The 13,193-nt window shown below is 45.8% G+C and overlaps 1 protein-coding gene across 4 annotated transcripts in view; it reads right to left on the bottom strand.

Annotated features, from left to right (window-relative positions):
* Positions 1-13,193, bottom strand: part of ARFIP1 (ARF interacting protein 1) — a 134,186-nt gene that overhangs the window by 19,126 nt on the left and 101,867 nt on the right. For 2 of the 4 annotated variants that reach the window (XM_014588514.2, XM_027772567.1), the window contains 3 exons: positions 8,083-8,240; positions 1,113-1,287; positions 903-1,004 (listed from right to left, as the gene is read on the bottom strand). In XM_014588514.2, coding sequence (XP_014444000.2) covers positions 918-1,004; positions 1,113-1,287; positions 8,083-8,240 — 420 coding nt within the window. In that variant the 3' untranslated portion in view covers positions 903-917. Of the gene's footprint in view, positions 1-902; positions 1,005-1,112; positions 1,288-8,082; positions 8,241-13,193 lie in introns of those variants that run through there. The other 2 variants (XM_027772568.1, XM_014588515.2) reach the window with 1 other exon arrangement.

Raw genomic sequence — 13,193 nt, 5'->3', positions numbered from 1 at the left:
AGGAATGTGACGCGAGCCACAGACGTGAACCTCTTCTAGTAGAGAATAGCTGACTATACATGGATATATAACTATGGACTTCACCTTCTTTACAAGATACTGTATTTAACATACCTAAAATATTGTCAGTGCAACATACAACGAACAGAATACTTTAATGGGCTGCTTTATGTTCTGGGGGCAGGTGGGTAGTGGGGCTTTGAAGGCCACCGTGTGCTCGGCACTTCCGCCAAGTCTCAGTTTGGACTAGCCACATGCCGAGTACTCGACAGACACCAGTGGCCACAGCATGCCATCCCTGCTCGGCTGGGCTTCCGGAAAGGAGCTCACGCTGTGACGACTGCACCCACCAGAGCACTTAGCAGACCCTGAAACAGCCACCCCACCATCATCTCCGCGACCCACGCACTCTATAATCCACCACTCAGCTCGAAAGTGCGGTCGTTGTCTGGTTTTGTTTTTAAAAGGTAAATGAAGATTTACCCCATAATCTCAGCTATTTAGTTACACAGCCAAGGAGAAGCAGAGTGACCTCCAATTCGGTAAAATATCAGAATTACAAAGCTCATCTCCAGGTGAAGTGTCCAACAGGCCCACCTCAGCCCGCACCGCTCCAGCCCTGATTATAAGTGGACTTCCGGGGCTCCCACAGTGCAGTGGTAAGGGCTGTGCAGTGGGAGCTAGAGCCCACGTGGCTGATGCAGTTTGACCCAGATCTGGTATCTTAAAAAACATGCTGGGCATGTGTGCCCCAAGTCCTGATGGGATGGGAATGCAGGGGACAGGACTGTGGCATGGCCTTGCCCCACAGGGAGGTCTCTCTCTCTCTCTTTAGCAAGCACTTGTGTCTTCTGGCAATACATTGATACAACTCCACATATGTATAAACAAAAGTCTTTAATTTTCATAAAAGAAAGTTAATAAAAACAAAAACCTTGCAGGCCACCTTGAGGCAGGTGGATCTCACATGGTCCACTATGCAGTTCAAGTCCCAGACTCAGTAGCTTAAAAACAAAAACAAAAGTAAAACCAAACCAAAACAAAACACTTCCTATTTACCTCTCTTCAAAGTGACTTCACATAAACATCTGGAAGATGAAGGCTGAACTCACCTTATTCTCTTCCAGAAACTTCAGCTTGATGGAAACGTCGCTGCGCATCTTGTCGTACTTCTCCTTGTGCACTTGGAACAGCTGCTGCGACTGCTCAATCTTGGGCAGGGTGCTGGCGTCGCGCGGCCCGAGGTTCAGCTCTTCCAAGTCCGTGCGGTAGGCGTCATACTCAATCCTACAGAGAGGGCGAGGGGAGCAGGCTGTGACACGCGGGGACGCTTGCGGGGGACAGGCTGGAGAGACGTGATACTCTCAGACTGTGCGGTGACACACATGCTCATACATACTTACACTTGATGCTCTGGAAATCACTTCTTTAAAAAGAAAAAGCTATTCATGTAAGAACGGGGGAAGGCTGTTTCTTAACCTTGTAACGATTCCTCCCAAACTTCAGTATTAACTGACAAGTAAAATTGCCGAAATTTAAAAGTCAGTTTAAAACATCAGAAGTCAAAATTAGCACGTTGGGTCGGGGGTGAGGATCAGCCACCCAGAGGAGCTGTGGCGAGGCAGGCGAGAGCCAGGGGGGGGGGAGCCTAAGACGTGAACCTCTTCTAGTAGAGAATAGCTGACTATACATGGATATATAACTATGGACTTCACCTTCTTTACAAGATACTGTATTTAACATACCTAAAATATTGTCAGTGCAACATACAACGAACAGAATACTTTAATGGGCTGCTTTATGTTCTGGGGGCAGGTGGGTAGTGGGGCTTTGAAGGCCACCGTGTGCTCGGCACTTCCGCCAAGTCTCAGTTTGGACTAGCCACATGCCGAGTACTCGACAGACACCAGTGGCCACAGCATGCCATCCCTGCTCGGCTGGGCTTCCGGAAAGGAGCTCACGCTGTGACGACTGCACCCACCAGAGCACTTAGCAGACCCTGAAACAGCCACCCCACCATCATCTCCGCGACCCACGCACTCTATAATCCACCACTCAGCTCGAAAGTGCGGTCGTTGTCTGGTTTTGTTTTTAAAAGTGAAATGAAGATTTACCCCATAATCTCAGCTATTTAGTTACACAGCCAAGGAGAAGCAGAGTGACCTCCAATTCGGTAAAATATCAGAATTACAAAGCTTATGCCCCAAGACTCATGGTTTTTACTCAGATATCCATAGTGGGATTCACGTGTGTTCTGGGAACTAAGAATACTTTAAATAACAAGCTACATTGTACATATGACTTGGAAAAAACTCAGTTCCTCACAGAGTCTATTATAGTTTAACTTGTACTGATTTAACAAACTTGCCCCTTCAGGGTCAAAGAAGCAGCATCCCTCCGTTCACTGATACACTGACTCGTTCGGCAGCTACCCAGCGAGGCCAGCACTTCCACGCTGCAGGCGCTGCTCTGGAAAGCAGAGTTAAGGTGAACAGACCAGTTATCCTCAGAAAGGCTGCCGTCTAGAGGGGGAGACGCTCGTCCGTGATTACACCCAAATGAGAGGACGGAGGCCACCACAAAGGAGAGGAGGGTGCTCAGAAAAGCAATGGGAGAACCACCTAATTCGTTCTGCTTTCTGAAAAAGCATCTCAGAACAGAATCGAAGCACGGTCACTAAAATCTGAAGGATGGTTAAGAAGAAAAAGCTTACTGGGTGGACTGGGGCAGGGAAATTGGTAGTACATTCCAGAAGGACAATAGCACAGACCAGGGCATGAATGTATAGGATACCATGACACATCTGGGGCTAACTCCATATGTTAGGACCTGAGGTTGGAGCGCAGCAGGAAGGAAGCAGAGCAGACGGGCGAGCAGGACTGCAGGCCAGCACCCTCGAGGCTGGGGGAGAGGGTACGGATGCACTACAGTCGGGAAGCATGGCGGGTGGGCAGGACTGCAGGCCAGCACCCTCGAGGCTGGGGGAGAGGGTTCGGATGTACTACAGTCGGGAAGCACAGCGGGTGGGGAGCCACTAAAGCTCAGATCTGACATGAAATTGACATGACCCTATCATCCAGGACAGAGAGGTGACTGCAGAGGTGATGGAAGCAGAGGAGGAAGACGTGGGTGCGAAGGTCAAGAACTCAGAAGCAAGGAAACACAACTGAAGAGCGTGAACAGACGAGACGAGTCGCCCAGCAGAATGAATGCAGCGTAGGTGCGATGGCAGGCATAAAAGATTCAGGCCCGGGCAGTGCTACGGTAGCGAAGCCCACCGTCCAGAAGCCAGGTGGGATGAGCACTGGCCTTGCCGGCTCTAACACCTTGTGTTACCTCACCTCTCCGTGCTCGAGTTTCCCTCCTGTAAACGACGTAACAATCGCCACACAAACAAGGAAGACTTAGGCCACCTGGTCACAGCTGAGACCTTCACAGTGCTTATTACTGTGGCCAGACCAGAAGAGGGATAGCTAGACACAAGCATTAAAAACGGGGAGGGGCCAGCTAGTGGCATGGTGGTTAAGGCAGATGGATCCCACAGAGCCGACTGGATGCCACACAGTCTGAGTCCCGGCCCCAGTGGCTTGAACAACATGCCGGGTGCTTGTGCATATGTGTGCGTGCCCAAAATCTAGAGAGGAAGATGGAGGCAAAGGGACTGTAGCATGACCACCTCGCTCGAAAGTTAAAAAACAAAAAGAAACAAACAAACAAAAGAGAAAAAAATAGAGCTAAAGTAAATAGCAATGTGTGATTTAATGAAAGCATCCTTCGACAGCGCTGGGGTACATTTCTAAACAGTGATCCGTGTGAACATGAAGTGTGGTCCCGACAGACGGCATCACAGTAAACGCCCCACGCGGCTCTCCAGCGGTGCTCGCCACCGTGGGGCGGAAGTGCCGAGTGTTCAAAGTGCACTCCTTCGCCAGGGTGGCCGCCTGAGCGGAGTCCGTGTGGACAGACAGTGAGGGTTACGTTCTGGCTGTGAGAAACGTCTGGACGACAGGTGTCCACATCTGAAGCCCTGACCACACTGCCTCCCCTGTCGGGGCTGTGGAGCGGCGCCGAACGGGCCGCTGTGAGACTGGGTCTGTGAAGCACCGGAGGGCGAGGAAATACTTGGACACAATGCATAAGAGGGAGCATGGAAAGGCCACCCGGGCATCTGCCTAAATGACCACTTTTTTGCACTGATCAAATAGATGACCCTTGCCCTGAAAGTCAGTAAATCCTGCTTTTGACAGAGAAGAAGATTCAGCTACTGAGAAACTTTAAATCTGAGGTTCTTTGTGAATGTTACCCGTCACGGGCAACGCTTCAGTGTTACGACCACAGTTTCTCAGCCTCATTTCACAACCAACAGAGAAGCCAAACCCCAAGCTAAGCTTAATATAAGGGCATTTATTGTAATTCGGAAAAAAAAAAAGATAAAATATGGGGAGAGATCGTTGCTGTTGATTTTTTTTTTTTAAGAGAGGGGGTTTTTTTTGTTTTTTTGTTTTGTTTTGTTTTGTTTTTTTTTTGCTATAGGGCATGTGGCGCTCGCTGGAGAAAAATCACTCCCTGGGATGACAGCCACGTCTCAATCCCTTCTCCTCTCACAATCTTGGGCACCACACACATGTGCCTGGCGTTAAATTTTAAGCTGCTGGGTCCAGGACTCGAACCGTGGTCGACTACATGGGAGTTCAGCACTGCAACCATTATGCCATCTGCTGGTCCCCATTGCTGATGATTTTTAAAGAGATTGTTTCCTTGAAGTAACCAGTTCCTAAGCACACATAATTTATCATGTTATTCAAAAATTCTAATCAAATCTATAAATTACATAAATCGACATCTTATACCTCACTGTACTTTAGGTTAGGTTTTTCATTATGAGGTATGAATCTTATTTCTCAAAATGAGCTGTAAAAATTTGAGACTAGTCTAGTTTAGGTTTAAGCTCTATTGGCCAAGAGTAAAATGGTAAAAGACAATGCCTCTTGCTCTGAAACTGGTCACAGTGAGCCAACCACCGAGCCTTTGAAGTCTTCATTCTTCCTTCTTTCAAACTGAACAGAAACATCCGCATTAAATTAAATGTAAAATGTTGTACTAGGAACAGTAACTTATCCAATACATTCACCTCCGACATGGGTCAACACCTTGAAGAGCATGCTAGAGTAAAGGCTAGGAAGCACAGAAGCTAAGTAACTGAGGCGGGTCTCAGGACAGGCAATTACGAAGCACAGAGACAGCAGATCTAAGTGGTTCTTCTCTGGAAGCGGGTAGGAGTAGTTTTGGGACAAAAGCATTGTGGTCTTCAAAATCCACCAATATTAAATGATCAGAAAGACTAGGGATAAGATTGCTGAAAATGATTAAGGAGGTGAAATGAAGACACAGTTATGTATGAATGGCTTAGGACAGCGTTAATAAAGCACAAACTTAGAGAGAACCAAATAAAATTTATATAAATAAAAACTTTCATTCATATACATGATGAATCTTTTGGAAAAAAACAGACTATGTCCACAAAAGGATTTAAATAGAGACTGGAAAACCAATCACTAGAAGTGTCACTGAAAGGGTTCCTACTGAGGGATGGGTTTTGCCATAGGGTGCATGTGCTCACCAGAGAGAGAGAGACAGAGAGGGGAAAGTGAGAAATCACCTCCGAAGGGAGATGGCCAGGCTACAATCCCTTCTCCTCCATCCTCCTCTCAGGATTTTGGGCACACGCATACACGCACCCATTGTAATCCCAGGGTAATTTTCAAGCCGCTGTCCAGGACTCAAACTGTGGTTGGTCGTGTGGGAATCCAGCACCTTAACCACTACGCCACCTCCTGGCCCCTTGAAGGCTATCTTAGTGATAAGAGCCCTTCAATGTTACTGAAGAACACCCTATGCCTAGATTCCTTTCTACTTTCTTCTTCGTCCTCTTTTTTTTTTTTTTTGGAGAGTTTTTTGCTATTAGCATGTGTGCTCGCCGGAAAGACAGAGAGAGACACAGAGTGAGAAATCACCCCCCAGGGGGATGGCCACACCGCAGTCCTTTCTCCTCCATTCTCCTCTTGGGATCTTGGGCACGCACGCACACTCACACGTGCCCGGCGTGAGTTTAAACCACCGGGTCAGGGACTCGACCCACGGTTGACTGCATGGAAGTCCAGTGACATAGCCATTACGCTAACTGCTGGTCCCTCTACTTTCTTATTTTTGAGCCATGTAAGCAAATATTTCAAACAATAAAAGAAAGGAAAAAATCAAGACCTAAACAGAAATAAACCTTAAAATCCTATCCCTGCCTATCCCATCAGATAACTACCTGGATCTTCATTTCTGAGTCAATTAAGAACCTCACATATTAATATTAAACTGAAATTTATAAGTATAGCATGAGACAAATATTCCTTCCTGTAAAAAGGTCAAAAGTTAACCTTTCCAAGTGATGCAAGCGTTTCCTTATTTAAGGGAGAAGGAAATATCGAGATGTACTTAAGTACTCGAACGCAAAGAGACTAGATTAGAGTGCGGAGTTGTTGCAGGCGTTTCTCACTCAACTTGGGAAGTGGTCAGAAAGTGAAGTTATGCTTCGAAAAGGAAGTCTACACTTACTCTTTAAGAATTATTTAATTTTATTCATCATCATTTTTTAGTTTGCTACAGAGCTCACGTACGAGAGAGAGAGATGGAGACGGAGAGAGAAAGCGAGCCATTCGGGACTCAAACTGTGGACGGCCACGTGGGCGTCCGGCATCTTCACCACCACGCTACCTGCTGGCTCCTAGTCTACACCCATCTTTAACCGCACTGTACAAAGTAGATCAGAAAATAAAAATTGCTCATGTTCAGAGGAAGAAAAAACTCAAAGGGGGCTGGAATGATACTTAAATAAAACTGGCAGGAAGTGTGGAAAAGAAATTGGGTCTAAAATCAAAAGTTAAAAAATGCTATTATGGATGTGTTATTTTTTAGACATTTATAAGTATCTATTAATATGTATTTTATTTACCTAACATGATAGCTGTCAGATAGGAAAATTTTATACACACACACACACACACACACACACACAAACACATACACACACACATACATACATACATACATACATATGAAACAGATTACGTGAAAACACTGCATTATAAACAGCTGTCAAAACATAAGGTCAACAGGCCTAGCAGTGAAGAGAGCTGGATCCCACATGGCTGGCCATGGGGTTCGAACCCTGGTCCCAGAGGCTTGAAAAACACTCTAGGCAAATATGTGTACATACACAAAACCCTGACAGGATAGAGGTGGAAGACAGGAGACTGGCATGACCAGGCCCACCGAGGAGTGCTCCCCTACCCAACTCTCTCTGGCTAGTGCATGCACCTTGTGGCAATTAAAAAAAATAGATTAAACACTAAAACAACAACAACGAAAAGGTAAATATTTAATTTATGTATAATTAAAATCTGAAAGCATTTGAAGGCTGGTTATAATCCGGATAAATGAAAGATCATAAATAAAACTACAGAGGTCGACATGAGCTTGTGTGGTCAGGAGAAGCTGAAATGCCAGGCCAGGCTGCTGTGGGAGCAGGGTAACTTGCACCGGGACGGTAACAGGCCGCATGGGAGCAGGGTAACCACCGGGACAGTAACAGGCCGCATCAGCGACCACATGGCATCTGCCTGGTTGGGCACAGGACCCTGTCTTCGTCCACAGAAGCTGGAGCTCCAGCCCCTCAGCTCTAGAGGCAGGATTTGTGCTCATGACCGCACCTCGCGTTCAGGACCCAGGCCTGACTGGACCCTCTCCAGGCAAGTCCTTGGGGCGCGTCTGCAGATTACGCACAGCAGCTAAGGAGCATGGAGGAGCAGGGCACCTGGCTCCAGTTCCAGGGCCCTAATTAGCCTCTTCGGAGGCTCGTTTGGCTCCGGTTCTTGTCCTCCTCCCTTTCTGTCAGTGCTGTGGGCTCGTCGATAGCCTTCCAGCACACTCTCCTGCTCTATGGGCCAGAGCGCGTTTCTGTTGTTGGCGACCGAAATCTTAGCAGAGCGACGTGCATCTGTAAAACAGCAGCGCAGTGAGGAGCGCACCTACCTGGCACTCTCGTACTGCTTCACGGTCACCAAGGTGTCCTCGATGGTCTTATTCACCAGCGTGTTCACACTGGCAATGAAAAAGTTAATGGCCCCAAGAAGAGTCTCTCCATTTTTAGCCAGCAGCTTCTGGGTATCTGCGTTATAGCCAAATTCTTCCTAGAACAAAGAAGTCACCTTAACTCATCCAGTCACAGATCAGTAAACGTGACTAAAAAACTCAAGCATATTCCTAAAGGGGAAACCTGGGATTTGAAGGCCAGCTACAGAAGTTTTACCTTTGCTTTCGATCTTTACATAAATGGGACTCTAAACTGCAGCTAGCTAGAGATACCAAAGAAGTCCAGTAAACAAAACTGCCACCAGTTCAGACGCACAGCTCAAATCTAAATAACTTTTAAATGTTAAACTACTTTGTAGCAGACAGGGTATTTTCATGTCTACATCTGTTTCTCTTACACTATAAGCACAGCTGCTAGGAAGAGAAATATAGCACGTCGTTAATCAGAGAAACTATAACCTTCACAACCAAATTAGGTAACAACTGGTTAAAACTTTCAGACATAGTATAGATTGTATTTTCTGTGCTTTGACTGAATCTCCTCTAAGTGTAAATATTAACAATATCCGTTTCTTTGTATGCTTTGGGGACCAGCCGACTCCTGAGCTCACACCTAGGCACACGACTCAAGAAGGCTCACTCGAGAGCAGATGTCACCATTCCCCGAACACACCTGGCATCCTGGCTCGGCAAATATCACTCGTGACTCTTTCAGACAGGGCGAGGACTAGCCCAAAATGTTTCTAAATGTAAGTGAAAGCTTTGCTGCCCAAGTTTGATTAGTTAACAAATTAATCTGAAAAACATCTGATCAAATTTTTTTAAAATGACCATATTGTATTATAAGATGTACCATTCAATTTGAGAATTCTGTGGTTTGTTACAAAATATTTTTAAATTTCAACTGAAAAAAAGAATGTAGTATTAAATGAACTAGAATTTTAGAGATACAAATGTAATGCTAGTGCTACAGCTGTAATTACATTTCTGGGTGATGAGGTAGTCAATAATTCAATAGCTAGTAAGAAAATAAAATTATCTTTATTATGCTAAAAGCATTTTCCATTTATGAGAAGTTGATGAAACTCAACTCTGGACTCGGACTTCGAAACCTTACAGAGGGGCTAGATGGTGGTGCAGGGGTATAATCTGATGCTCTGCGAGGCTATTCCACGTGGGAAGGTTGGGTCAAGCCTGGAGATCTTCCTGAGAATACCAGGCACAACTGTGTCTGTGCTGTGGGGCCAGTGCATGCACCTCGTAGCAATGAAAGAAAAAACCAGATTACTTCTCTCTCATGGGAGAAGTAAATAAATAAATATACACACTTTAAAAAAGTAAGGACCTTGAGTTTAAATACTGGAAGATCCTGGATTACATAAAAAGAATATCAAGGACCAGCAGTTGGCTTAATGGTTATGTCGCTGGACTCCCATGTGGTTTGAGTCCCGGACCTGGTGGCTTAAACTCACGCTGGGCATGTGTGCGTGCCCAAGATCCTGAGAGGAGAACGGAGGAGAAAGGACTGCGGCTTGGCCATCGCCCTGGGAGGTGATTTCTCGCTTTCTGTCTCTTTCTTTCTGGCAAGTGCACACACCCTATAGCAAAAAATCTCTCCAAAACAAACAAACAAAAAAAGAATGTCAAAAGTATATAAAAACTAAAATGAAAATGCAAAATAGCTGAAGAGTCTCGGCACAAGTTAAATTATACACTGATGTCTCAACAAAGTGACAAGAAAAATTTTTATGACTTTTAGAAAAAATACATTACAACCGTACTTAACAACTTTGATATTCATTAAGAGGTGAATGATTAGGAATGAAAAATACAAAAAAACATAAAACATAGATTTATATAAACAGTTCATAAAAATGTAAGGAAACCTTACATTTGCTATATACTTACTGTAGCAAAGTATGTGTCGTTCTACCAGGTCCCTGTAACACTGTGCTCATTTGTATAATCTCCCAATATCCACAACTCCACATTAACTTTGAGAATGCCAAAAATCCTAATTTAACCACAGGGACAGCTATGTAAGCTAGAAGGCTGTTTATTTTTCTTATTTTTAATTTAAAAAAAAAAAAGCAAGCCAGTGGCCTGGTGGTTAAGGCTGCTGGATCCCACATAACCAACTGCACAGTTCAGGTCCCAGACCCAGCAGTTTGAAAAACACACCAGTTGTGTAGGCATGTGTATATCATCTGCTTAGAGAAGAATGGAGGAGATGAGATTTTGGTGTTGCCATCCCCCAGGAGGTGCTTTCTCACTTTCCCTCTCTTTCTGGCACATGCCCTATAGCAAATAAACAAACAAAAACAAACTACAGAGTGAAGTTAAATAAAATAGCAACAACCTGAAAAGCTGCATAGCAGATTTTGGAATCCAAAATGTACATACTAAGAACAAGAGGCCTGAAGAACAGAAAAGACGAACAGGCAAGGACGACAGGAAGAATAAGCTAATCCTGTTCTGCCTCATGTAAATTTCAAGTATAATTCTGAGAAGAAAACGTGTGGAACTGAAGTTTTTAATTTTTAAAAGAATTTGCCAGAAGCACGTGCACCCACTAGACAGAGAGAGGGAAAAGAGGAAGCATCCTCTCCTCAATGAGGAATGGTCACGCTGTAATCCATTTCTCCCTTTTCTCCGGATTTTGCACACATGCTCCGCAGGTTTCTCAAACAGCCAGATCTGGGACTTGAACTTCACAGTTGGCCATGTGGGGTCCAGCTCACATAACCACTGGGCCATAGGCTAGCCCTTGAGATTTAATGTATAGGGGCCAGTAGATGGTGTAATGGCCATGTGGCTGAACACCCACATGGCCAACTGCAGTTCAAGTCCTGGACGGCTTGAAATTCACACTGGGCCATGTGCGTGTGTGCCCAAAATCCCAAGAGGACAATGGAGAAGGGATTGCTGTGTGGCCATCCCTCCTGGGGAGTAATTTCTCACTTTCTGTCTCTCTGGTGAGCGCACGGGTCTGACAGCAAAAACAAAAACAAAAACCAACAACAAAAAACCTCTCTTAACAACAAAAAAATTAATGTATACTTTAAAAATTCAATTGGCTAGAATAAAGTTTTTTAAATAGCAGGCACTAGAGAGCATTAAAAGATTTAAGCAGGTGGTGTGGTGGCTAAGGATGCTGGATTCTCACATTACTAATTGCAGTTCGAGTCCCGGACCAGGCAGCTTGCCTTCTCACATTCCCTCTCTCTCTCGCTCTCTCTAACCCTAACACACACACACTCTCTCTCTCTCTCTATGTCCCTCTGTGGTCAAATCAAAATAAAATTAAGTGAAATAAAATAATTCTTTTAAAAAAATTTAAGAGTGACCAGCAGCAGTTAGTGCAATGGCTATGTTGCTTGATTCTCCATGTAGTCGACTGCGGTTCGAGTCCCGGACCCAGTGGCTTAAACTCATGCCAGGCACATGTGCGTGCGTGCCCAAGATCCCGAGAAGAGAATGGAGGAGAAGGGACTGCGGCGTGGCCATCCCCCCTGGAGAGTGATTTCTTGCTTTCTGTCTCTTTCTGTCTTTCTGGTGAGCGCACACGCCCTATAGCAAAACCCTCTCCAAAATAAAAAAGATTTAAGATAATTAGGAAACTAAAGAGAAAGAAATCTCTATATATTTATCTGCATTAAAAGAAAATACAATATAACTGAGATGACGTGGCGAAACAGAACTGGGTGCCAAAAGGCGTGTGATAAAATGGTAAATGTCCCCTTTGGGGACTGACACATCTGAGTTCACATCTTTATTCTGCCGCTGGCTGGACCGATGCGCTTCATGAAGAACTCAGATATTTCGCGTCTCTGTTTCCTTACAAATACCAGGAAGCTAGACGGACGTTACGGAGACGAGCCCTATGAGGGGTCCGACGGATGACGGCGGTCAGTACAAGAGCGATTCCTATCCCTTCAGGAGAGCGCACTTTCTTACTGCTGGGCACGGCGGTTTCCCTTTAAAGTCCTCAATCCCCCAATGCCACAACCCTGAAAACAATTCCCACAACCACTGCGTTCATACGGTGCCACCCTGTGCGAAGAACTGCCCGTGGAGCTCAGCCGGCCTGGCGGGAGGCAGAAACCCCTGGCTGCACTTCGCCGACCTCAGCTCCAGGAGAAGTCAGGCTTGGGAACTTCAGAAGAGCCCACTGCACGGTGGGAAGGGGCCAGGAGGAGGGACCCTAGCAGGCGTGGAGGAAAGGAGGCTGGGCTGGCTGTGGCCTCGGACTGCCCGGAGGTTAGCTGATGCGGGGTGACCCAGAGCAAGATGGCTGGAGTTCCAGTCCTACACCTCACGAGCTACGGGCCTTCGGGTCAGCTCCCGTGACACTCCATAGACAGGAAAAATTGCCATCGACATTTGGGTTCCTGGACCATTTCTGGTTTTGAATTTTTAAGCAATTTTATCATTCATGGAACAATAAAAAGTGAGAAAGAATTTTTTAAAGGAATTTTAATATGAATTTAAACATAAAAACTCAATCTTGTATTCCGTATCTTTAGGGCTTTGAAGATGTATGTGCCTAAAATAGGCAGCGCAGGCCTTGTCTCCACCATCATGTGAGAACCAGAACAGAGCAAAGGATTCGACAGGACTTTCTCCAAAGAAGACATACAAGGGCCAATTAGCACCCGTAAAGATGCACGCCATCATCGACCACTAGGGAAACGTAAATCGCAGTTACAATGATGGATTACTTCACATCCACAGGAAGGCTCTAATTTAAAAACAAGACACCACAGCCCAGCTGAGAGCACGGCCTGGAGGTGCGGGTCTGAAGGTGCTGCAGGTCACGAGTGGACTGAGGTTCAGAGGCGCCGGGCACTAGAGGGCTGCGGGAGGGACATCCTGGCATGACGGGGACCTCGGGGACTGCCTGTACCTCTCTCTTCCTCTCTCTCGGGTGCGGACTCACGGGAGGAAAGACAAGACAGTAGCACGTGTAGTCCAGGACGTGGAGAGACTGGAACCCTCGTGCATTGCCGCTGGGAATGTAAACGGGGCAGCCCTTCGTTAGTCTGCAAGGA

This window comes from Tupaia chinensis, unplaced genomic scaffold (assembly GCF_000334495.1).
Source record: "Tupaia chinensis unplaced genomic scaffold, TupChi_1.0 Scaffold000283_1, whole genome shotgun sequence".
NCBI lineage: Eukaryota > Metazoa > Chordata > Mammalia > Scandentia > Tupaiidae > Tupaia > Tupaia belangeri.
This window is presented reverse-complemented; position numbering and strand designations above follow the sequence as displayed.